Genomic DNA, 23,531 nt, shown 5'->3' with positions numbered 1-23,531 from the left:
TTTTTTGACCAAAAAATTTTTCGTCTCAGAATTGATTCGTATGACTTTTTTCCGACCAATTGGACGCCAAGGTACTCAGAAAACGCAGCAAAAGGAGCGTGGGATCAACGGGAGAGAAGATACGAGGAAAGAAGCACCTGCTGAAAAATGTCGGAAATTCAGGTTTTCGTTTTTTGGCTGTAACTTCCGATGCGTTGATCGCAGCGTATTGAGACTGCGCCCGATCGATTTCTCTCGCAAAATTACGTCGGAATAGTGCCGCAATTAATTCATTCCAGCACTTTTGAAAATCGCAAAAATTTTCGCCAAAAATACAAAGGGGTTAACCCTCCTTTTTTTTTGACCAAAAAATTTTTCGTCTCAAAATTGATTCGTATGACTCTTTTTCGACCAATTGGACCCCAAGGATCTCAGAAAACGCAGCAAAAGAAGCGTGGGATCAACATAAGAGTAGTTACGATGGAAAAAGCACCGGCTGAAAAATGTCGAAAACTCAGGTTCTCGTTTTTCGGCTGTAACTTCTCATACGTTGCTCGCAGCGTATCGGGACTGCGCCCGATCGATTTCTATCGCCAAATTACGTCGGAATAGTGCCGCAATTAATTCATTCCAGCACTTTTGAAAATCGCAAAAATTTCCGCCAAAAATACAAAGGGGTTTACCCTCCTTTTTTTCTGACCAAAAATTTTTTCGTCTCAGAATTGATTCGTATGACTCTTTCCCGACCGATTGGACCCCAAGGAACTCGGAAAACGCAGCAAAAGGAGCGTGGAATCAACGGGAGAGAAGATACGAGGAAAAAAGCACCCGCTGAAAAATGTCGAAAATTCAGGTTCTCGTTTTTCGGCTGTTACTTCTTATACGTTGCTCGCAGCGTATCGGGACTGCGCCCAATCGATTTCTCTCACAAAATTACGTCGGAATGGTGCATCAAAGAATTTATCAAAGCACTTTTCAAAATCGCAAAAATTTTCTCCAAAAATGCAACGGGACACACATATATGCATAAGTATATATGAATTCACCATATACATATGGTCAATCCTCTTCGAATCTATACGTGTATATATATATATATACACATACATGTATATTAAAATTGATTCGTCGACGTTGGTCATGGTGAAATATCTTCTCACTGGTTATTCAAGAGGTTGCGGCGTTTTGATCGGCTTTAATCGTCTTCAGGCAATAATTATTGACGATCTTACGAGCTTGGCGCGTTATGGTCCCACCATGTCTCGAGGAAGTCACTCCATATACAACTACATTGGTCACTAATTTCAAACTCCGATGTGCGTAGGTAATGTAGGTATGTATATCATACTCGCGCGATTACTGGTCACTTCTTCAAGGTATTTTCGCGATCGGCTGTGCTGTGGTCAAGGGTGAACGGAAATGGAATAACAGATATTGAAGTAACCAAGTCATAGATTCAACATCAGCGCATATTGTAGTTGATCGTACCGAAAATTTCCGTAGACCTCGGTCAAAACAGGAATTTCAATACCGAAGTGTTGCTATGTACGATGTAATTTATTACGGGTCAGACATCCTACTGAATTAACCTTTTGAACTGATGTCCGCGTGACTTCGAAATTTGCGGCAGAGCCTTCGTGTGACTAGTGTGACCGGATCGGTTAGCGTAACCCTGCGATAAAGTAATCAAATGTTGGCGAATAAATTACCATCAGCTGACTCGGAATTGATGGAAAACACTCTGCAGTCATGAATTATAAATGAACTCAATTAAGTAAAATGGTTAATGTATGACTGTCAACATCGAGAATTGGGAAAGTTCAGACCTATGTATTTCACATGCACTTTTCATAACCAGCTATTTAATCGAGTGTTTCGGTTCAGTGTGTTGACGGATGGTCAATGAGCTAACATTTAGCCAACTTCGTTAATCTCTTCGACAGTGGTTCAGATAAAATATATCAGGATGATTGCCGACGAAAATTACACGTTGGAGCAATCACGCGAAAAAGTATTTAGTAAATCGGACGACGTAAAGTCGATTAAATCCGAAGAGGTTCGACAAAATTTAAAATGGAAGAATATTCTCTTCATCGTGTTCCTTCACGTCGGATTAGTGTTTGGTATTAGCGTCTACGCTTTTGGAATCTCTTATATACGGATTAAATGGATGACCGTTTTTTGGGGTCAGTTCAAATATTGGATTATTATTTTCATTGATCTGAGGTGCTTGCTATTTTCTAACATGTTTTCTCGGGCGTGTAATATCAAATACTGCACATATATAGCACATGCTCAAAGTATATGCATATAACAAACAAATGATTTGCGAGGTTTTTGAACACGACTTGTCGTTGTCCCTGTATAGTACCAATTGTAGCCTCGAAGAAGATTAAAATAATGTCAAATGATAAACAGCATTGCCCTTAAAGCGCGCTGCAACTGCATTGCAACTCACACGTAATCATGAACAACGTCTAACAATCGTCAAGTAATATTATTTCGGGCCAAAAAAATAATTGCAGGAATTGCAGTTCAGTTATCATTTCGCTTCAGGAAAACGTCTCAAAAGTGAGAACTAAGAAGTATAACTGTCAATTGAAATTAATAAATTTGAATTTTCACAGGCTTTATTGTCACTCTCTTATCAGGATTGGGAGTAACCGCGGGAGCACACCGTTTTTGGAGCCACCGAGCCTACAAGGCAAACCTCGGCTTACGAATCATACTGATGATATTGTACTCCATCGCTGGGCTTGTAAGTTACGGTACACAGATTTTTGGCGTGGATCATGGAGTGAAGCTGAGTTGTTCAATATCGATTTTACAGAATTCGATATTTCACTGGGTGAAGGATCACAGAGTCCACCACAAGTATTCCGAAACCGATGCCGATCCCCACAACGCGAAGCGCGGCTTCTTTTTCTCTCACGTTGGTTGGCTTTTCGTCAAAAGGCATCCCGAATACCTTCGTCGACAAAAGGAAATCGACTTGAGCGATATCATCGCTGATCCAGTGGTCATGTTCAATAAGAAGTGAGTAGTCTCAAAATTTGGACGATTATTTCTGCTATCCGTGAGTTGGAAAGAAAAAGTGTGTAGTCGAGTTGACGTATACAATTTCGATCCATGTATGTCTATAGACGTAGGTTTTACAAAAGAGCGCGTATAAAAATAACAAAACAAAAGTAATAAATCACCAAATATTCACAGATATGAAAAAGAATTGTACGTCATGTTTTGCTTCGTAATTCCGATGGCAGTACCAGTTATATTTTGGGGCGAAACCTTGCTGCATGCGATTTTGACTCAATGCTTCATACGCTACGTGCTGACCCTTAATTTTATATGGAGCGTCAACAGTGTTGCACATTTGTGGGGTGATCGCCTGTACAACAGGTACGGAGGTTTGAAGTAATCAAAGATCTGTCAATCATACAGATATGAATAGACAACGATACAATCTTTATGAAATGTCGGAATTTATTCGTTGCAGGGCGATCAATCCTACAGAAAACACCATGGTTTCTTTGGTAACAGGCGGTGAAGGCTCTCACAATTATCACCACACGTTCCCCTGGGTCTACAAGGCTTCTGAATGGCCATACCTGAGATTCAATTGGACAACATTATTCATTCGTGGATTTTCAAAAATCGGATGGGCGTATGATTTGCGAGAACCTTCACCCGCCTTTGTGCAAAAAGTCACCCAAGCAATTGGTCGTAACTCCAAGGTACTGTAAATATTTGTTTTTATTTTTGTATATAGAGATATTAGCGAACGAGATTGAAACACACGTAAACACGGGGAAGGTTGAGAATTTGAGTCTATTGTCAAAAAAATAAATAAAATGGACAGGCTTACAAAAGGAAGAACCATAACAAATATGACATGGAATTAAATAAATGAAATATAAATAAAATATAAATAACGATAAAAAATCTTTACATCATGTCCATCGTCGTTGTAATTAAAATTCCACATTCATAAATAAAATAAAATATGACGTGGAGTATTGTTAAAGTTAATTAATGAGTACCACATAATGACAATTAAAATTCGGTATATGGAGGAATTAACACACGTCAGAATATAAAATTGTCGTTGATAACAACGAGAATAGTTTAAAAGTCATAAATAAATTAAAAATCACTCATCCCTTCGTTTTATCTTTAGCAGTAGCTCCGTCGTATGATCGTGCAGGTGATACTGAGAATTTTCAGACCAGGTCAACTACGTTTTTTGATGTTGTCTACATGCTAACTCAGCGATGTGAATTGTTTAAAAACTTGTGATTATGTCAACTGCGTGACTTCGTTTCGTTTTTTATTATTCCACCACGCGTTATTATTTAATAAGAAGATCTAATGGTGATGACGATGTTTTAAAATCTGATGAAATGTTTTTAGCTATGAGAAGGTGATTTCTACGAGGAATTAATGATGTGTCGGCTTGGCGTCTTCCCGTAGAGTGTGCATATCTTCAGCCGTTTCTCCCGACTGACATCTGAATATAGGTGCCATCCCTGATTCAGTAACACGGTTATAACTTATCCGTTACCTCGAATACAATACAACCATCGAAAACGTTGTGGTATTTCAATAAAGCCGAGCCTGTAATAAATTCAAATCAGAAAATTTGGTCGCCTTTTATTTCATCCAAGTATACGAAAAGTATACTTCTTCCCCTCTTGGGTCTAGCCACTTGCAATGTGCATTATTTTGGATCCTTGGATCATCGCGTCGCGTCGTGCGAGCAACGGTGAATTCTTTCTCTTTATAGTAAGGTAGAACCCAGATTAACCATGCTCCTCGGAGCCGAAGAATCCACGGATAAGTGAAATCACGGTTATTCCGAATTATAAGTAATTTTTTATTCTAACAGTGTACATAATTCTTACTTTTTACCAGAAAATTATCATTTATTGACTAGGTATTATGTATATAGTATATTAGCAAATAAAGAAGCTATCTCGAAACTTTGGTACATGATATTATAGATACATACTCCAATCTTTCTTTAGAATACTCAGTTAAATTTGTTTATTTTTGTCTTTTTCTGTGCCCTATTGCCCTATTTGGAATTGGTGAACCGTAGGTTTGTATGAATCGCTTCTTTTTTTTCCAGCCGTAACGCGTTATCGAACGGCAACCTGACATACGTAACATCATGTCCAGTAGCCTGAAAGCCTTAGAGAAGGCGTCCAAACCACTGATGGAACGATAAGCAGACGAAGAAAGAATTGGCAGGCATTGATAATGCAACTGTAATATTTGACAGATCATCGATAGGTTATGAACTTTCTGATGAGAATTTTAGCATTACGAAAACGATGTTAGGATAGATAATTATGCTGTCCTACGTTAGCTTATATTTGGTTAGAAACGAAAATACAAAATTGAAATGTATAAATTGAATTGCCAGCACTTCCAATTTTCTTGTTCATTTTATTTCAACACATTGTTGCGATGATACGTTAACAATACGAAATAAATACGTAATATCAAATTGAGCGCGAGACTCGCCTACCTGACTTTCGAAATTGCAGTGCCTTGTATTTACCGACTGGTTTGCGGCTTCGCTGCGCACCATGATTCAGGAATCGGGCATCGCACAGCCGGCTTCACAGCAGACAGATATTAGGAAAAGCGTGTCGTATACTTTAATGCCGTATAACTCTATCCGGACTAACGATGGTTTGGATGCCGCCGAAAATAATTTTAATCTGCAGCTTTCCATGCACCGTCGTCGCTCTGGCAAGCTTGAAAAAGTAATTCGTCAATTTGGCTAACCTAACCTAGGCAGACTTGATATAACATATTAGTGACAGAGTGGGTTGAATGCGTATGTATTTCAAGGTGCTGTAGGCATATAGAATTGGCATAAATCTCCTTCAAACTCCTCTCATATTTTCTGCCCCTGACACCATATTTCCAGCCAATTACAAAATTCATTTTATAAAGGGAACACACCGGTGGCACCTATTACAAGGGCAAGGAAAAGTTGACAGATAAGGTCGTTGTAATAACTGGTGCTAATACGGGAATTGGCAAAGAAACTGCGCTGGAAATGGCCAGGAGGGACGCCAAGGTTATCATGGCATGCCGGGATATGTATAAGTGCGAAGAGGTAGGTGAAATCAAGTTGAAAATTCCCTGTTACTAATAGTTAGAAATTTCAAAGCTTAGTTACTCTCTCTCGCTTGCACGCGCATCCAATTTATGTACCTGTATTTTCTGTTTCAGTCGCGTCAAAATATAGTCTTAGAAACGAAAAACAAATACGTCTACTGCAGGAAGTGTGACTTGAGCTCGTTTGAGAGTATTCGTCAATTTGTTGATAGGTTTAAGAAAGGTGAATCCGCAAAGTCTCTTTCTTTTGGTTAACAGCTCTGTGTGTTTGGATGGTTTGTAACTGCATTGATTCTAAAAAATTTAATTCAATGTTCCAGAACAATCGAAGCTTCACATTCTCGTCAACAATGGAGGTGTTATGCGTTGCCCAAAAAGCACAACGGCAGATGGGATAGAAACTCAACTGGGGGTTAATCACATGGGGCATTTTTTGCTCACAAATTTACTGCTGGACAGACTTAAATCCTCAGCTCCGTCGCGAATAATCAATGTTTCAAGCATAGCGCATAAACGTGGTGACATCGATGTTACGGATTTAAACAGTGAGAAGGATTATGACCCAGCTAAAGCTTACGCGCAGAGCAAGTTGGCTAATATTCTTTTCACCAACGAGCTGGCAAGAAAACTCCAGGGTTGGTGTCACCAATATCCCTCCGCACTGTCGTGTTTCTGAGCTCGTACTTGAGAATAATTCGGTTTTTCAGGCACAGGAGTAACTGCGAATGCCGTTCATCCTGGGATTGTCGATACTGATATAATACGGCATATGGGATTTTACAATAGTACATTCAGTAAAATTTTTCTTTACCCCTTTGCATGGCCCTTCATAAAGACTCCAAAGCAGGGGGCCCAAACTTGTATATATGCTGCACTGGATCCAAGTCTCAAAGACGTCAGTGGTAAATACTTTAGGTAAATCCTTTTTCGCGATCAAGCTTACATGTTGCTACTATCCTCACCTATGGACTAAAATAAGTAGGTACTTCTCTTTCCAGCAATTGCGAGGAGGCTGATACCGCTCCACAAGCCAAGGATGAGAAACTGGCGAAATGGTTGTGGCTAACTAGCGAGAAATGGACAAGGTTGAATGCCACTTAATATAGGTATATTTTATTAGAAAATATTCAGATACAAAGTCTGGTCAGAGATCTAGTGAATAAACCGAGTAACGATCCTTGCCAATTTTCTGACAATAACGATACTTTGGTTTAAAGTTAGAAAGGGAAGTAAGCCGATTTTTTAACCGAATTAACTTATGAACTTTGCACTCGCGTTCTACAGAAATATTATACTCAATTCCGATAGCAATGGAGATGGGTTCTGATTAAAAACATTTATAATGTATCACCCGACGATACTTATCTAATAATTAGCCGAGTCTTGTCGTTCACTTGCGGGATTTTGTGTAACACCATAATCTTCCAAAGCTGTTCTATGTATGCCTGGTAGCGAAGTGTTCACTCATTCGTTGTGACAATCTCAGGAAGTTCCACGAATGGTTGTACGAGCAAAAGTGACTTTGAATACAGTATCTCAGCTAGGTTATCGTCCATGGCATTCGCTGACGGAGTCTTTACATCGCAATCGCTAGTAAAGTTAAGCAAATTACCGCTAGCAGTTCATCGAATACATTCGAATCGATTCGTGTAAACTCGATCGGATTGAAGTGTATCTGTACTTACCTGAAATACTTTCCGGTGCTTTTCTCAAGCTGAGTAGATACAGCAGCATAAACCGACGTCTGTGCGCCTTGCACAGGATTTTTAAGTAGTAACCACATCCACGGCTGCATTGATAACTTTATTATGTACGTAGAACTGATCGGAGATCTTCTCATGTGCCGCGTTCCTCTAACACGACCAGGATTTACCGCATTCACCGTTACATTTGTATCTAGAATATGAAATGTGGAGAGTACATCTATACTGGCAAATTGATTATGGTAAATTGCAATAGAAATGTTTGCCAATCCAATTACCTTTCAAAACATGACCCATGTGTCTCGCCATGAGTATCAAAGCAAGTTTGCTCTGTCCGAAGGCTTCCAATGGAGAGAAATTTTTTTCCAAATTTAAATCATCCAAGTGAATCTCACTAGCTATATGGGCTTGAGCTGAGACATTTATAATTCTGCCTTGTTTAGCTGCCTTGAGTTTTGGCAGCAGCAAATGCGTCAGCAAAAAATGTCCTGAGACGGATGAATTAAAAGCGAGTAAAGTACAAGAGTCAAGTGTTGTCGCAATGTCAACTGATTGGAAAAAGCTATTAGCATACGGCACAATTACCAAGATAGTTGGTGACAAAATGCATTTCAAAACCTTCCTCAGTTTTTTCATACGGATGAAAAGCGATTCCCGCATTATTGATCAATATATCGAGTTGATCTAGTTCTAAAACAGGAGGTAGATCAATGTAACACCAGATTTACGAAGTCTTTGTTTCTTGCATCATACCCAGATCTTCGGCAAAGGCACGAACACTCTTCAGCGAAGACAAGTCCACGACTCTAACGTCTGCCTTTCCATTAGGCATGGCTCGTATTTCTTCGGCTACGTTATTTCCAGCTTCTTCATCTTTGACAGCCAAAACTACGTGTCCTCCTCTCCTTGCCAGTTCCAAAGCTGTTTCTCTACCGATACCGCTCGAAGCCCCGGTTATCACAACCGTTTTCCCATCAATTCTTTCCTCGCTGGGACAGTCCGGTCCTCCCATGTAAGCCCTAAAACTCCACCCGCTTATGTACCCAATCCCACGCGTTATATCGAAGGCATGCAATGGTCCGAGTCACAAATAATCCTCAAGCAACACGTCAGGATTTACCTTATCATTGTTAAAATTCCCAATACGATGCCGACAACGTACGGCCAGTACGAGTCCAGTAGAGGACTAAACTCTTGTAGAACATGCTGAAATTCTGCAAACTGACTCATGGCGATTTTACAAAGGTATGACAAAATTTATGCCACGATAAGCTGTCAAACTGTAGCTCAAAGTTTGAAACTAAACGGCATCGACTATCGGTAGCAGGCTTGAGTTTGGGAGAAACAGCGACCGGTCTCAGCTGGTGAACTGTATTAAAATAAATTTACAGGGGGAAATGCAACGAATTGATCTAGATTGATGATAATAATTTCAAGAGGGCCGGATGTGAGAGTTAACAATGCATAGCAGCAGCCGTTACCTAGGAAGCACTTTCAGTTGCGACCAACCAAACTCTTAAATTTTATTCATTGTTTTGTTACATCGATCAATGACAGATATTCGCATAACAAGGAGAAACGTAATTCTTTAATTTTTCCGTAAAATTCCGTGAAATGATCATTTCTCAGTTATCGCTTGTTCATTCATTCCATCAAACCGGATCTGCACGTGCATCGCATGAACAATGCACGCACATCAGTTGACAATTTGACATCTATCATCGCAGGCGGCTGTCATCGGCGCCGGATTCTGGCCGTTTATCGAGCGTGCTTCTCGATTTGAAAGAATTTCGCATTATCCGTAGGTGAATAATAATCCCCTGTATACGAGTATCTTATTGTAACAGTGAAGAATTGAGTAATTCGTTAGCTTTTGTACGACAAAGAGTTGCTTTTAGGTTAAGAAAACGGTGAGATAATTTTCTCGCTTTTCAAGAATCGCGTGAATAATATTGAGAAAGTCTGTTGAAGAAGTGAGATACAGTCATGACGGTAGTTTGGGAGTCGGTGGGCAGTAGCGTTGAGAAAGATATTTTGGTGCCTGGAAAATTTTCAAAGAAGCCTACGGAACGTTCCAGATGCCGTGTTAGAATCGAAGACGTAAACTCATCAGGGTTGTCCGATAACCCCGAAACTCAACACAGCGATTACATTAAGCTATTGTCAACAGAAGAACTGACAATAACTGTCGGGGATGCCGATTGTAGGGTAGACGAATATGTCGAGAGGGCGATTCAAACGATGTTCACTGGGGAGCAGAGTTTGGTAAGAGTGAAATTAGACGACACTGTTTGCCTATCGCTTAAGATAAAGTTGTTAGCCTGTGAGGTACACGTACCGATTTGGGAATGGTCGGCAAAAGAGAAGTACGATGTGGCGTTGTATTACAAAGAAGCAGGGGTGCGCCTTTATAAGTCCTCGAGAATCGTTGATGCTTTTTCGAAATTTAGCAAAGCTTGCAAGATCCTTATCAGTTTGGAGCCAATCCCCGAAAGCGATATAGAAGATTCGCTCAGAAATGACATAGAACATCTTAGGAGGATCTTGTACAACAATATGGCGGAATGTCACTTGACGCGGAAAAACTTCGAGCATACAGTTTCCCTTTGCTACAAGGTGCTCCAGAGGGACGAGAACAACGTCAAAGCACTCTACAGACTAGCTGTAGCCCGGGAAAACCAAGGGGATTACGAACGAGCCTTGACAGACATGGAAAAAGTCATCGGATTACAGCCAAAAAATCAAGCTGCAAAAGAAAGACTGATTATTTATAGGAGAAAAGTTTACGAAGCTCAGAAGAAGTATGACAATATGGTGAAGAAAATGTTTCACGTACGCGAATGAGCGACATCGTCGCTAGATTGTATGTTACTTGTGTATAAAGGAAAAAAACAATCTATTACATAACTGATTTGTAATTATAGTATAATAATCAGTACTTTTTTCATTTATATAAACAATTTATTTTATTCAACCACGGTTACCCCCTGATGATTTCTGTTAACAAAGCTTCGGTACATAATCCGTAAGGCTCCTCCTTTATTAAATCACATCTGTTATAATTACAAAAATACGCATTTATTTCTACTATAATAACAAACAATTGGAACGTAACTTAATTCGCATCAATATTTTATTCCTGATTAGACATACGAATATTTTTAAAATCACTAATCATCCCCCTTTTGAGAGATAATTTTATTCAATCGCTGTAGTAAAATATTGCAAGAGCTTCAAAGTTAGGAAAATCACGACACATTCGTTCGCAAAATAAGACATTCGAGTTATAGCAGTCGTATGTAAATCAAGAGTAAGGGACAAGAGTTCGACTCTTCACAGAGGAAAATATTTTCTTGAGATATCTCGTGCCCGGACTTTTATTGCTATGATTTAAGTAGAGATTATTTAATTTATTCTTGTAGGAAATTAATGCAATGACTCAAGATTGAATCATACTTCCTTCGAGCCGTGGATGTTCAATATATATTTTCAATTTAAATAATGGCACCTTGCTTAAGGACTTGCTTATCGATTACTTACACGTTCGGACAAATGAGTCTTCTCTACATTTTTGTAAATAAACCTTAAGGTACTACTTAAATTTTGTAACGCGCTACAAGTTCACCTTCAGTTAAGTAATCGAGCAAGTCATCGTTACTGTGGCCAATGGCTTAGAAATTTCAAATACGGAATTACAAAACAATAACAACTTCCCTTTAATAAATTAACACAGTACCAAAGAAACTATTAAAATCACATGAGTAATATATTTAAGAAAAAAAATGTATGCGCCATCACCGTTTAAAAAAGTTTATTCTTTATCATTTTTACTATTGTTTGATAAAAATCCTCTCAACGGTTTACTTTATTCGGTTAGCACTTGTTATTGAGCTTTTGTTCTATTGACTAAGAATTATTTTCTAATAAAAACCTTGTGTACCCGAAGCTGTTAAAAACAGCATTCGTCGTACAAAGGTGTTTCCTCGTTTAAATAAAGAATACCAAGGAATTCTTTAAAAACTCATGCAAGAATGGAGAACTAAAAAATACTGATTACACGTGTTGAGTAAATAATCGATACAAATATTTGCATGTACGTACGTACGTACATAATTAAAAATGAAAAAAAAATCAAAAAACCGTAACAATGTACAAACAAGTAATCAAAATCAATGCTAAAATAGCGTCACAAGGCATTGTATGTAAAATACATGGCAAGACAGTCACCAGCAAAAAAGTATGCTACATTATTTTGGAACAGAGTATACATGTGTATATAAATATATAAATAGAGAGAGAGAGAGAGAGAGAGAGATAGAGAGACAGTCTAATGATGTTATCTGTCAATTAAAAACTTTTATGACATACTTTTGAACTCGGGTGTTATTGAACAAGAGTCACAGAATCTTGACAAGGCTTTGTAACATTTGGGTCAATTCAATTTTATTTGTGGAAGTATTAATTACGTCTCATTCGATTAAGAATTTCTCGCACCAAGTTAGAAGAAAGTTAAAAGACAATAGCAAAAAAAAAAAGATGAATTTAAAAGGGGTTATAGTCGCGGATATAGCAAAAATATTACAAAACTTGTATTACGAAAGGCAACAAAAATAATATATGAACCAGATATTATTCGTAGCACGGTCAAATATGCTTCGGCTTTTATGTCTACTACCGGCAATGTACTATGACGGAAAACTAATCCTACGTAGCTTAGTAGTGAAAAGTAATCATTTTTGACCAACCTACAATAATAGCACTGCTTATTGGTACAAGATTTTATTTCTATAACAATATAATAGCAATGATCATAGATTGTAATAATAACCATAATTTTAACAATCTGACATTGATTAACTATCAGAGTATACTGTACATACATTCACAACTATCATAGGTTGACCTCTTCATTGCCACTATGTTATTCCTGTGACATATAGCCTTTAAAAATTTCACAGCGTGTTTGATAATAATTGTATCGAATCTGAATTTAGTCATGCCAAAAATAAGTTTTTTTTTTTCCTTCTTCTTTTGTAAGATTGCATTATTGCGGTGTGCTTCGTTAGCAGCTTTATATTTTTCTTCTCATGCCTTGTGTATTTATCTTTTTTTATATTTCCTACCGGGCGAAACATAATTAAGGGAATGAAAGTTACGATATTTTAGGCTTGCCGTTTGCACTTAACGTCGAATTTGTAGCCATCTCAGCAGCCTGCGCGACAGCTACGGACACCGACTTCTCCACGAACTGTTGATAAAGCGGTTTCATGAACTAGAATATTAAAAATATCATCATTCGTACATGACCGTTCACGTTTCGTCGTTGAAAATTAATTTTCGTCAATCCTTATTTTTTTTACATCATATATTTGGATACATCGTTCTAAACTTTGATCGTAACAAGTAGACTGTACCTTTCCTAATCGTTGATTCCATTCAAAGGATGGCGCGCGTGTTAGTGTCGGGGATAAATAATTATAATACGATAATAAATCATCAACGAAAATGCAGGCATAAAAGGCTAGGATAAACATAATTTATACAAGTTTGCGAAACATAAGTAAAAACGGGTTATAAATAGCATCGTAACCTACGTTTAAAGCATTGTAAATCAATGGCGAGAGTTTCATTCGAGAGCGACATAAACTTTGAATAGATAGCGAATGAAAAGGAAGCGTGGGATCAGACTTTGCGATGCTTGCGAAGATAACTACGAATGAGGGCGACGGAAGGGATGGAGCATATAAAAACAAAAAATACGGAAAGGATTATGTATCGCAACCTGTGAATAAGATGTAGACATAGCCAGGCCTGTTGGAACAAGAAAATGCCACATGTTAATCGAAACACAGGAGTGTGTCATTCAAGTATCAGCTTTCACTGATACTAGCAGTATTTTTAGCAATTCTCATTCAAGGATCTGACCGTCGAATTGTTTCATTTCATGGTTAAATATGTTATAAAAATTTGTAAGCGTTCCGATGAATAAGCGAGTCAACTGTTGCCTCTGGTGCTTTAAGTATATACATACGTGTCAGCTGCACTTGTTAATATTGGATTACAAGCGATGACTTTATCAATTGATATTAATTTGTTTTGATTGAAGAAGACGGTAAACTTAGCGAGGATCGACTGTTACTTACATTTTCCCAAATGGCACTTGCTAATTCATCTATTTGTGTTCCGAGCTCTCGAAGCTCTCCACTGTATCTGTAACAAGATACGAACGTCGTGGTTCGATAACCCTTTCTCAGTAAGAGTCGCTAGGACAAAATTTTCAAATTGTGATCTACGAACCTGATGTAGGCCCACAGCACCAGCGTCAAGAGTCCAATGCCCATAACAAGATTACAAATATTCGCAATGGTGTAGAGACCAACCAAGCCGAATACTCCGGAAAGGATGTACATTGTTACGGCAATGGCGAAAAACACTGCCGGTGTTCGAGCTGCCTTGAAAATATTTTTACTTTCGTTGTGCGCCTTGAATTGTTGAAACGAGTCATCCATGTCCTGCGGAAAAATGAGTGGGGAAATGAAGAACCGCATAAAAGACGAGTTCCTTTGTCGATGCGCAGATATCGAGTTTACCTTTTGTAATTTTTCCATGTAAGTTTGGCTGAACTCGTCGCCCCCCATTTTTCGTTTATTCGAGAATTGATAGAGCGCTCTGTCGACGCACCTTTGGTGCTCCGACTCTAGGTGAGCTGTTGCCAAAAATGGTTTGGCACCCCCGCAGACATTTTCCATCATCTGCGAGTACAGATCTTTCGCCTCGGCTACCGCGGACAAGTTGTTCGCCTCAGCTGTTGCCTGTTTGAAAATTATTGAGTTATCGCTAAAACGGTGGACGTTGTACAGTTCCATTTCTAGTCGCCGGACCGTCGAGACAATTAAACTGGTATACTAGACTAGGAAAATAATCTTACCACAAGCATACTCTTCGGTTCGGGAAGCTCATCTCCTTTGTAAATTTTAATGTAACTCTTGAAGTACTCTAACAGGTCTCTAGCTTTGACGACTTGACCGTCAATTTTTTTCGTAACTAAATTTTCCGGAGCAAGTAGCATCGGCACTAACGTCTTCAGTTGAACTTTAAACTCAGATTCAATTTCCGCCAATCTACCGTCGAAATTTGGATTTGTGGCAACTTTTAGTCCGGGATGAGGCATAAGGAAGCATGATATGTCTGAGAAACAGGATTTAATGTGTCTCCTCAAGCTCTGCAACTCGGGATGTTGCCTGCTCGATATCTCCAGTCTTCTCTGGAGTATCTTTTTACCCCCTTCAGCCCCATAGTCAGCCTCGTAAGGGAAACTCCAGTCCCTCACCAAGAACTGTAATCTCTGGAATGGTACGCTGCCTGACTTTTCCAAAGCCAATCTACCGTACTCGGTGAACAGTTGTAAATGCTGAAGATCATCCTCCTGGATATTTTGCGATAGATTGTATATTTGTACCGAAGACAGCATGGTGCTCAAGGCGAATACCGTTGCGCAATCTCTGACCGTCGATTGACTGTCGAACGCTCCCTGAGTGTCCATCAGTATAATGGCAACCTTCTCACCGCTGGGAAGCGTCCCCTTGAACACTTTCGACCACATTAAAATCCCCGTAGTATCGCGCTCGGATCCTCCCCTCCACGAAAAACCATCCAAGGGATCTTCGTCCGCCCCCAGCCACGAGTTCGTTTCAATATTGAGATTATACTGTCGGTAATCAAGCGGCGAGGCAGATCGCAGCGTCGTAGAAATTTCCCACATCAATGATGGAACATGAAACGGAAACGGGTTTCCTTATTAATTGAACGATGACTGCATTACTGGGTATCGCACCGAAGGTACCTAAAAACGTGAAAGTCACGTTGGAACGACGAACGGTTGACTAAAATCGACTGATGCTGGTGAACGATCGATCGGCGATTCTTCGGTGTAATGGAATATTTCACCGTGTCCCCTCGCCTATCGCGTTATAAATGCGAGATTGAACGAGAGTATGCATCTGGCGATGGTGGCGAGGGTGCAGGTACACGTGGACGTGTGTAACGAGTTCGAATACACCTCGCAATAATGGGGCAGTTAATTGCGAACTCTTTAAACAAACACCTGCTACCCCTGCGCGGGCCGAAATTACCCGAATCAAATGCAGGGTGCAGGTAACTCGCGTTTATGTACCAACAGTTCGTTACACAAAATGGGGGTACATATATACAAAGCATAAATGATGGTTCAATCATGCGGAACGGGCGTGTTGGAAAATCCAGATTTTCTACGAGGTTGAAGTTAGTAACGTTACTGTGAGAATGCATGTTTCGGAAAAATCGTTACCTTCGCACCATTTGTTGAAAATGTCTGAAATTTAGTCAGCCGTGACAAACAAAACGTATTCATGTCCAATCCTAACTGGAAAGTCGTTCTAATATTCCACAACGATGACTTTCTTCCCTGTGTACCGTCGCGTTAAACGTTACAAACTTTAGCTTCTTTAGTTTCTCCCTAACTACTGACCCTGGTGTTCATGTAGCGAAGGAAGAAGTCGAGCAGGAAGCTCTTGCCCTTTCTAAAGGCTCCGGCAACGGAAACGACGACGACGCTTCGGTCCTTGATATCGTCCTGGACGAGGATCTCCTCCAGGGCGTCTTCGTCGAGCTCGAAAGTATGGTCAGGATGGGCAAGTACCACCTGGACGGGTTTGCCCACTTCCCGTCCATCCCGAACCTCCGGTTCCTCCATCGAGAGCCTCTCTATCCTCTCTCGATCTCCCGAATTTCCTAAACCCACAGAGCCGATTATGACTTTCCAGAACGGAAGTGAAAAACTTTTCTATTACACATGTTCCAGGGCTGGGAGATTCTCTCTCTCTCTCTCTCTCTCTCTCTCTCTCTCTCTCTCTCTCTCCCTCTCCCTCTCCCTCTCCCTCTCCCTCTCCCTCTCCCTCTCCCTCTCCCTCTCCCTCTCTCTCTCTCTCTCTCTCTCTCTCTTTTTCTCCTTCTTATAAGAAGTTGTGACCAAGGAATCGAAGTATAATGAAATAGACTGAAATAGAACTGTGACAGTCACTATAAAATTTGAATAGAATTTTATAAGTTAATGATAATTTTTCACGACTAAATTTACTGCACTGGTTAAACGGAAAATTTGTTTACAACACATTTAATAAAGCGACGGATGGCTTTTTCCTTCTCCTAAAACTGTTCCGCTATACCGGCACTTATTTGTCCCCAAGAATTGAAAAAAAACCCTTGCTTTTCCCAGAATGTCCTCTCAGTCCATTTATCAATTCCCTGACATTTCCAGATTTATCCTGGCCGGTGCGGAGCACCATGGAATGGAAGAAAGTAAGATCGGGAATACAAGAATTGATCCCCACCTTTTTGAGCCTCCCTGCTTCTTCGCAGTATACGGTTGACATTTTCGTCGAGCGATGTCATCGGTGATTTCACAGCTGAAAGCAGTATGTATAACTAACTACATGTACATTTCATTCGTCTCGGACTTTTCTTATTTTTCTTCGAGAAAAAATCTATTCTGGCTCGCGGTCTCTCGTTTTCGCGTTTATTGTACCACATCACGGCAGCAGCACGCCCCGGAGTTTACATCTCGATCACCGTTGTTATACTTCTTGATATCCATAGGATACGGATATGTTATACATGAAACGAAATCTATTCCGTTTGTTATTTCCGGCGTTTTTTTAATACCGAAAAAATTCACGTGTATTTGACACTGACGGGTACGTGGGTGCCCTGCACGTATAATAGTTAGTCGGATGTTTGTGTATAACGTAACAACACGTAGTCAGCGGATGGACGTTGAAGGATACAACAGCACTTCAACTTGCGATGACGGTTTATAGTGTTGTGTTAAAAAAAAAAAATAATCATTCCTCTATCGGTATTCAACATTTTGGATGATTTTCAGTATAATTTTGGTTATTCAATTGCGGGAATATTTTAAATCGAATACCCAGCAACCGATCTCTATATAATGCAGGGAAAGCGAAAGCAACCTCACGGGTAAATTGGAATGAACGCCGCGAGAAATGTAAACGGTACGCAGCGCTTACGTATAATAAATAGATTATGGCTGACAATGAGCGTATAAAATAACTGCGGGGTAACTAGAGAATATTATATTTATATTGATATCGCATAGCTAGCTTTCCCTCTCGTTTTTGCCGGGTATTAATTTTCCGTCTTTCTTCTCCGTCATTTGTGCGTTTCTTTCGCTTTGTACATTATGCGAATCGCCCTCGGTGTAGCTGAGAGAAATTTAACAGCGTCGCGAGGGAAAAGCGTGACAAGTGTCTGCATGTGTAACACCGGGGGCATGGTCAGCAAATAATACATATATGTATATTGCGGATATGCATATGTATATTCGCAGCAGAGAGTGACTCGGTGATTAGCCGTATTGTACAATGAGTTGACATTCGGACAGAAGGTATTGATAGATAAATTTACAAGCGGCTGCGTTAGTCAATTTCCGCCGCAAACGATTTCCGTGCATTCGATGAGACAAGCTGACTGAATTAAAACATTAATCGCGATGCACCGCGGTAATATACACATCGACCTTTTTGTTTTTATAGAAAATTTGACTATCTACAAAATGAAACCAAAAACAGTTTCCCAACTTGTTGAGTTTTCGAGATATTTCGGTTAGAGTGTTTGAAAAATTCAAATTTTGGACGAGTCACCTTTTAGAATTTGCCTACCGAGTTCCGATTTCGCGAGGCTTCGTGTCAGGCTAAAAACTATCTTTTCGAAGGGTGCGTAAGAGGAAAGAGAATATTTTTTTAAAAAACCGGCCTAATATACATATATACCTATACGACCGACGCGGTTATATAATTATCGCTATCGCATGCATTATATGTACCAGCAATGCCCGGTTCCTGAACGGGGAAGGATTTTCTCCCGCGCCCCTCATCGACCCCTTCCATTTTCCTCGTTCCTGTTTTTGGGCCGGAACTTCCGTCCCTCTTTGGCTTCACCTTCCTCCGACCCTCCCGCGGATATTCTCGCGGCTTGGCGCGTCTTTCACTCTGCATTTTCCGAACCAAAAACCCTCGACACGACCGACCACCATTCGCGCTCGCCGAGTGGATTTTTACGGTGTCAATTGAGCGCTTGATTCACGCTGAGAATTATTGCTGGCTCTTTATTAATCGCTACTTAACTTATACTGCCAACCCGCGATCTCTCTGCACTGATCGTCCGACGAGGTTCCGAACACTCGAGAATTTCGGCGGATGAGACGGAAATAATACTCGCTGTATAGGTTTGGCACGGTTCGGGATTTCGGCCCGCTGCCATGATCTTGGTGGCGGCCAAAAATTTTTACACTTGACAAAAAATTTCAAAACGATTTTACCCCTGTTTCTCGCTCCTCTACAATCCATCATTTCGCATCTATCTGTCAATCAACGTTGACAACCGCGAAACTATATTTATAAACGTCCCGACGCCTTCGTATTCGCGTATACATCCAGCGTTAACTGCAACGGGTCGTATTCAGAGTGCCTGCCTCTATTTCCCCAAATTATTTTCTCCCTTTTCCTAAGAGTTTACAACAATTCGGTTTAAAATTTTAAACCAAATTTTTCTTCCTTTAACAATTACGAGCATGTACGCTAGGGTGGTCCTTGTTTTGGATGTAGACGAATCATTTCCGCCCCACCCCGCAAATCAACTTCAAATAATTCAAAAAAAATTGCCCAATTTTTTCAGATTTTCACCTGAACTCTGAGACAGTTATTCGGAGGAAGTGCAATTCGTTGATGTGGTAAAAATTTTAAAAAATTAGTCAATTGTTTTCGAATTATTCAAAGTTGACTTGGGGGGTGGGGCGGAAAAAATTCGTCAACACTCTGAATAGTACAAAAGTTTAAAAATATCTCTATCCGAAACTCGTCGGCTAATGGCCTTCATCTCTCTCCAAGGATTCTTCCTTGAAATCTTACGACGACGCTCCGGTGATTAGTCACGCAATTCATCTATCGTCCGTATCTTGCACGTATGCGATCACACGTCGTATATAGAATTAACCGTCGCGTATATATCCTACAATTTGTGTAGGTAGTTACACTTCGTCACTAACGAGTTTGCGCTTCTCCTTCCTCCGTCGCTGTGACCTGTTTAACCCATTGGCGGTTCCTTTTGCCGTGTACTCTCATCGATTGACACCCGATTAGAGTAATTATCGTAGAATCTTTACAGGTACGGTTGTCAAGCCTCGCCTCGACGAATGACCGGCAAGAATGTAAAGTAGCGAGAGAAAGACGAAACATTCGCTTTTGTTATACTTCGGGAAAATGAGCTGCGGATTACATGTATAACCGTGTGTACGTATATCTGAGGTCCGGAGTGGGGGGAATAATAATTTCTCTCTTTAATATTTACGGAGTAATTTGAGGAATTGGAACGAGTCGAGGTGCCGCTGCTGCCTCCGAACGAATACCCGTTTTCTCGTCGTCGTCCCTTTCAAGTCAGTCTTATACTTCCACCCGGCCTAAGCCCGCTACGAAATATCCTAATTGCTGCGGAACGAATTAATGGAAAGTGGAAAATTCGCATTGGGCGAACGATTTCTCTGGGGAAAAGAAAGAGAGAGAGAGAGAGAGAAACAAGGGAGGCAAGGAGGGTGAGAGAAGAATTAATTCCGCGGAGAAATGAACGGATGAAATAGTAGCGTGCAACGACAGGGAAAAAATGTCAATGCCTGGGGTGCTGGTTTAAAGAGGGTTGATAAAATTTAATAACCGCGAGATACTGCATCGACATCGAGTAGCCTGAGTGATTAATCGAACTCTGATACCTGAAATTCTATCGTTTGCGCAAAGGACTTTGAACTATTCGCAAGTGTAGAAACAAAAAGATAGAATATTAACGGGGTAGGATTTTTTTTGAACATTAGCATTCAACAGAGCGGGAAACATTGTAGACGTTGACCCAAGATACGCGCCTAATCGTTTAATCAAAATCGTCACGACGAAACGTGTATTAAACGAAATGCAAAGTGGTTGACGCTGGTGGTCGAAGTCTCGGGTGAAAAAAAGCACTGCATGCATAATATCGTACAGATGATTCTAAATTACCGCCTACGTCAGTCAACTCGCATGGGAAAACCTAGTTCCGTGTTAATTCGTGAAGGTGGCAGCACTCGCCGGGCCGTCTGTCATGCGTCGTAAGTGCTTTGCGAATTTTAGCCTACAAAACCCCGATCTGCGTGGAGCGATGCCATTATGACAGAGAAGGTTCGTTAGCTGGATATAAAGGATGGAGAAATGACGGGATTGAGAGGCGAGCGAGACCCGCCGATACAACGAAGTAAGGCGTCGAACGATCAGTGACGGGAGATCGGGACTGCTAACCTGTATTCACAAGCCAGGAAACACAGAGTTGACAGGAGCAGCAGGAGGAACGTTATAACCTTCGGCGCTTCTTCGGCAGTAGCGACTCGTCGACGAATTTCGAGGTTAATATATCGTATCTTTGAAGTGGACGCAGATCGCGAAGCGTGGAGATAGACGGGGGGAGGCGGTGGGGGCGGGCGGGGAGGGGAGAGGTAAAAAAACAAGGGGCAACAAAACAGCGGAGTGATGTTGCAGAATACAGCTGGAGCCACTTTATGCTCGGTATTTTCTTACGCCTCGCGGTCCCGCTCGGCTTTTACACGTTTACGGCGACACGCAAGTATCCGCGAGGTCGAATGACGATGTTCTCGACCGAGTTACCTTCCCGACACAGGTTAATAATTGTTTCAAACTCACCAGCATCCGTGCCCTCGTACTCGCGACTATGTTTACGTTGTTTAACGTCGGCCATGTTGGGTTGCGTGTGACGTCACTTCCAGAACTGCCTCCGCCTCGAAGGCTGCGTGCGGCGCCGTTCGGTTTTCTATCCGCGCTCTCGTACGTATCGTACCAGATGTAATGCTACGCCACTGCGCGCCGTCGCTTCGCTTCTCCGAGTCGCGCGCGACGAGCGGGGATACCTACCTACTTTCCCATTTTACGTCGATTAAACGCTGCGTCGCATCGTCGACTATCTCTCTCTCTCTCTCTCCCTCGCACTCCGTCTCTTCTCTCTCTCTCTCTCTCTCTCACTCTCGTCCGAGAACCGCGTTATTAACGTCGCGGTAATAACAACGAGCGCGGATTTAAACCGGCTGTTCGTACTACGCCTATTTACAGCTCTGACCACCGATCAGCCCTACGTTGTCGCGGCTCCTTCACCCTACCCCCTCCCCGTCCATTCTCTCGCCATTCGATATTTACAAACCGTAGATGTAAAACTAGTACCTACATTGTACGAGCGAACCGAAGGGAGGAGAGAGTGTAGCGCGCGCGACACGCGCACTACATTTCATCCGCGGATTTATCTTTATCTCAAATGTGTTTCGCGGCCCGCAGATTCCCATGGTGGAATGTGGATGCTGTGCGCGGTGGTTTGTTTCGTGCGGGATTTTGATTTTTATTGTGTGCGAGGTGTGATCGTTTAAGTGCAGAAGGGGACCTAACCAAACCTGGAGACCAACCGTCGTAAGTAGTACACAACGTACGAACGCTTTGTTATCTAGGTATCACCTTTCTGTCAATCTTTCTCTTTTTCTCTCGCCTGTCGTTACGCTACCCTCCTCACCTTTCCGTCGTTCACCCACCGGACGATATTTGGCGTTTTGCAAACGCGATATTAGAAACGTTTTGTTCTAAAATGGTAGCTGCGTTACCGTCGACGGTGTCGTTCGGTAAATAAACTCTTAGACCAGGCGACGATCATCGAAATACGGCCGCCTTGTGGTCGTTGCTTCAACAACACGATATCAACTTTTTCCCTTTCAATCGCACTATTTTTCACCCGACAAAACGTTTTCAAAATCAGTGGAATTCACGTTTACTATCTCTGATTCTCATTCTTTCTCTCTCTCTCACTCTCTTTACCTCTCTACTTTTCTTTATCTTTCTTTCTCGTCGCTGTTGTTTTTTTTTTTTCTTTTTTCTAATACCTTAGGCCTCTACGTTCAACTGGATATTACATCAACTCGACAGGAACAACGCGTGTCGATTGTTGTTTCTGCAAGCTCGAGTACGCAACGAAACGTCTAAGGTCACAGAAACCTGACCCGTGATGAATTTCCCGTTCTCCCGAGACACTGCATACGTTTAGAAACTGCGAACGATTCCGATTAATTTTCATCCTCTTTAACATATCTTCTCAAGAAAATAAAAATAAAAAACAACATGAGCGCGCGCGCGCGCGCGTGTGTGTGTGTGTGTGTCTATATATTTATCTATCCAACGAGAATTTTCCGAGTTTTGACAGCGGCACCGGTTTGTTGACGCGATGCTCCGACCGATGAGATTAAATCCTGAGAGACAGGGGCAGGTATAAGCTGTTGCATTTAAAGGGCCTCTACTGCTGTTTCATTCACGTGGTCTCACCGCCACAGCGAAGGGGGGGATGGATGCATTGACAGAGGGATTTAACCGTCGTCGTGGATATTTAAAGGGCCGACCGAATTGCCTCACGGGCAGGTGCAGGGCAGGGATGTTGGTGTTTTCTTGCTTCCACGTTGTCCCGTTCCCTCGAATTGAAAAACAGAGAGGAGAAGAACGGGGGAAGCAGGAGAAACGCAACCTATTGACTACCTACCGCTGACCGTTTCTTTTTCACCGTTTTGTCGACCGACTCTCGGGCTGCACGGCTTTTTAGCCT

The 23,531-nt window shown here is 41.2% G+C and overlaps 6 protein-coding genes across 20 annotated transcripts in view; 4 read left to right on the top strand and 2 right to left on the bottom strand.

Moving 5' to 3' along the window:
* The first annotated feature begins 1,838 nt into the window (after nt 1-1,838).
* On the top strand, nt 1,839-4,633 carry LOC124216201 (acyl-CoA Delta-9 desaturase-like). 2 transcript variants are annotated; one of them, XM_069135458.1, is made up of 6 exons: nt 1,839-2,165; nt 2,607-2,737; nt 2,810-3,015; nt 3,193-3,378; nt 3,476-3,713; nt 4,390-4,633. In XM_069135458.1, the coding sequence occupies exons 1-6, from the start codon at nt 1,946-1,948 to the stop codon at nt 4,393-4,395; spliced, it is 987 nt and encodes a 328-aa protein (XP_068991559.1). In that variant the 5' UTR covers nt 1,839-1,945; the 3' UTR covers nt 4,396-4,633. The 2 variants fall into 2 exon arrangements, with proteins under 2 accessions (XP_068991559.1, XP_046476397.1); XM_046620441.2 differs by lacking the exon at nt 4,390-4,633 and having other exon boundaries at nt 3,476-3,901.
* Nucleotides 4,634-5,573: 940 nt separating this feature from the next.
* On the top strand, nt 5,574-7,296 carry LOC124216203 (retinol dehydrogenase 13). Of its 3 annotated transcripts, none has more exons than XM_046620445.2 (6): nt 5,574-5,750; nt 5,944-6,109; nt 6,226-6,334; nt 6,432-6,746; nt 6,819-7,013; nt 7,094-7,296. In XM_046620445.2, exons 1-6 carry the CDS (start codon nt 5,674-5,676, stop codon nt 7,210-7,212), a joined length of 981 nt encoding a protein of 326 aa, XP_046476401.1. In that variant the 5' UTR covers nt 5,574-5,673; the 3' UTR covers nt 7,213-7,296. The 3 variants fall into 3 exon arrangements, with proteins under 3 accessions (XP_046476401.1, XP_046476402.1, XP_046476404.1); XM_046620446.2 differs by having other exon boundaries at nt 6,819-7,026; nt 7,110-7,296; XM_046620448.2 differs by lacking the exon at nt 5,574-5,750 and adding an exon at nt 5,762-5,824.
* On the bottom strand, nt 7,203-9,476 carry LOC124216197 (retinol dehydrogenase 13-like). Of its 4 annotated transcripts, XM_046620435.2 has the most exons (7): nt 9,296-9,476; nt 8,935-9,183; nt 8,568-8,848; nt 8,400-8,504; nt 8,093-8,302; nt 7,797-8,007; nt 7,203-7,701 (listed from the first exon to the last, which is right to left on the bottom strand). In XM_046620435.2, exons 2-7 carry the CDS (start codon nt 9,042-9,044, stop codon nt 7,572-7,574), a joined length of 1,047 nt encoding a protein of 348 aa, XP_046476391.1. In that variant the 5' UTR covers nt 9,045-9,183; nt 9,296-9,476; the 3' UTR covers nt 7,203-7,571. The 4 variants fall into 4 exon arrangements, with proteins under 4 accessions (XP_046476391.1, XP_068991558.1, XP_046476392.1 ...); XM_069135457.1 differs by having other exon boundaries at nt 8,935-9,476; XM_046620436.2 differs by having other exon boundaries at nt 8,568-8,839; nt 8,935-9,476.
* A 27-nt stretch (nt 9,477-9,503) lies between these two features.
* LOC124216208 (tetratricopeptide repeat protein 9C) lies at nt 9,504-12,037 on the top strand. The gene has a single exon (XM_046620457.2). It carries the CDS (start codon nt 9,801-9,803, stop codon nt 10,656-10,658), a length of 858 nt encoding a protein of 285 aa, XP_046476413.1. The 5' UTR covers nt 9,504-9,800; the 3' UTR covers nt 10,659-12,037.
* A 719-nt stretch (nt 12,038-12,756) lies between these two features.
* On the bottom strand, nt 12,757-21,805 carry atl (atlastin GTPase). 4 transcript variants are annotated; one of them, XM_046620428.2, is made up of 9 exons: nt 21,587-21,798; nt 17,183-17,257; nt 16,321-16,583; nt 14,743-15,522; nt 14,405-14,626; nt 14,112-14,326; nt 13,958-14,024; nt 13,229-13,625; nt 12,757-13,086 (listed from the first exon to the last, which is right to left on the bottom strand). In XM_046620428.2, exons 1-8 carry the CDS (start codon nt 21,639-21,641, stop codon nt 13,497-13,499), a joined length of 1,806 nt encoding a protein of 601 aa, XP_046476384.1. In that variant the 5' UTR covers nt 21,642-21,798; the 3' UTR covers nt 12,757-13,086; nt 13,229-13,496. The 4 variants fall into 4 exon arrangements, with proteins under 4 accessions (XP_046476384.1, XP_046476382.1, XP_046476385.1 ...); XM_046620426.2 differs by lacking the exon at nt 21,587-21,798 and adding an exon at nt 18,694-19,565; XM_046620429.2 differs by lacking the exon at nt 17,183-17,257 and having other exon boundaries at nt 21,587-21,805.
* The window catches only part of LOC124216189 (zinc finger protein 541), a 183,196-nt gene continuing 181,447 nt past the window's right edge, over nt 21,783-23,531 (top strand). The window contains exon 1 of one of the 6 annotated variants that reach the window (XM_046620416.2): nt 21,783-22,357. The gene's annotated coding sequence lies outside the window, so the exon portion shown is untranslated. Of the gene's footprint in view, nt 22,374-23,531 lie in introns of all 6 variants that reach the window. The other 5 variants (XM_046620415.2, XM_046620410.2, XM_046620411.2 and 2 more) reach the window with 5 other exon arrangements.

The sequence above is a fragment of the Neodiprion pinetum genome, chromosome 4, assembly GCF_021155775.2.
Source record: "Neodiprion pinetum isolate iyNeoPine1 chromosome 4, iyNeoPine1.2, whole genome shotgun sequence".
Lineage (NCBI taxonomy): Eukaryota > Metazoa > Arthropoda > Insecta > Hymenoptera > Diprionidae > Neodiprion > Neodiprion pinetum.
The sequence above is the reverse complement of the archived record's forward strand: the minus strand, read 5'-3'. Positions and strand labels throughout refer to the sequence as shown.

Coding starts and splice junctions, on each gene's coding strand:
- LOC124216208 (XM_046620457.2), top strand. CDS start 9,801: ATGACGGTAGTTTGGGAGTCGGTGGGCAGTAGCGTTGAGAAAGATATT.
- LOC124216201 (XM_046620441.2), top strand. CDS start 1,946: ATGATTGCCGACGAAAATTACACGTTGGAGCAATCACGCGAAAAAGTA. Junction 2,166..2,606: donor ATGGATGACCGTTTTTTGGG/GTCAGTTCAAAT, acceptor GAATTTTCACAG/GCTTTATTGTCACTCTCTTA. Junction 2,738..2,809: donor TGTACTCCATCGCTGGGCTT/GTAAGTTACGGT, acceptor TCGATTTTACAG/AATTCGATATTTCACTGGGT.
- LOC124216203 (XM_046620445.2), top strand. CDS start 5,674: ATGGTTTGGATGCCGCCGAAAATAATTTTAATCTGCAGCTTTCCATGC. Junction 6,335..6,431: donor TGTTGATAGGTTTAAGAAAG/GTGAATCCGCAA, acceptor TCAATGTTCCAG/AACAATCGAAGCTTCACATT. Junction 7,014..7,093: donor AAGTCTCAAAGACGTCAGTG/GTAAATACTTTA, acceptor TAAAATAAGTAG/GTACTTCTCTTTCCAGCAAT.
- atl (XM_046620426.2), bottom strand. CDS start 18,865: ATGCAGAGTGAAAGACGCGCCAAGCCGCGAGAATATCCGCGGGAGGGT. Junction 14,327..14,404: donor ACATGGAAAAATTACAAAAG/GTAAACTCGATA, acceptor ATTTTTCCGCAG/GACATGGATGACTCGTTTCA. Junction 13,626..13,957: donor CAAGTGCCATTTGGGAAAAT/GTAAGTAACAGT, acceptor TTGTTCCAACAG/GCCTGGCTATGTCTACATCT.
- LOC124216197 (XM_069135457.1), bottom strand. CDS start 9,044: ATGAGTCAGTTTGCAGAATTTCAGCATGTTCTACAAGAGTTTAGTCCT. Junction 8,303..8,399: donor TTTTGTCACCAACTATCTTG/GTAATTGTGCCG, acceptor CATCCGTCTCAG/GACATTTTTTGCTGACGCAT. Junction 8,008..8,092: donor CATGGGTCATGTTTTGAAAG/GTAATTGGATTG, acceptor TTCATATTCTAG/ATACAAATGTAACGGTGAAT.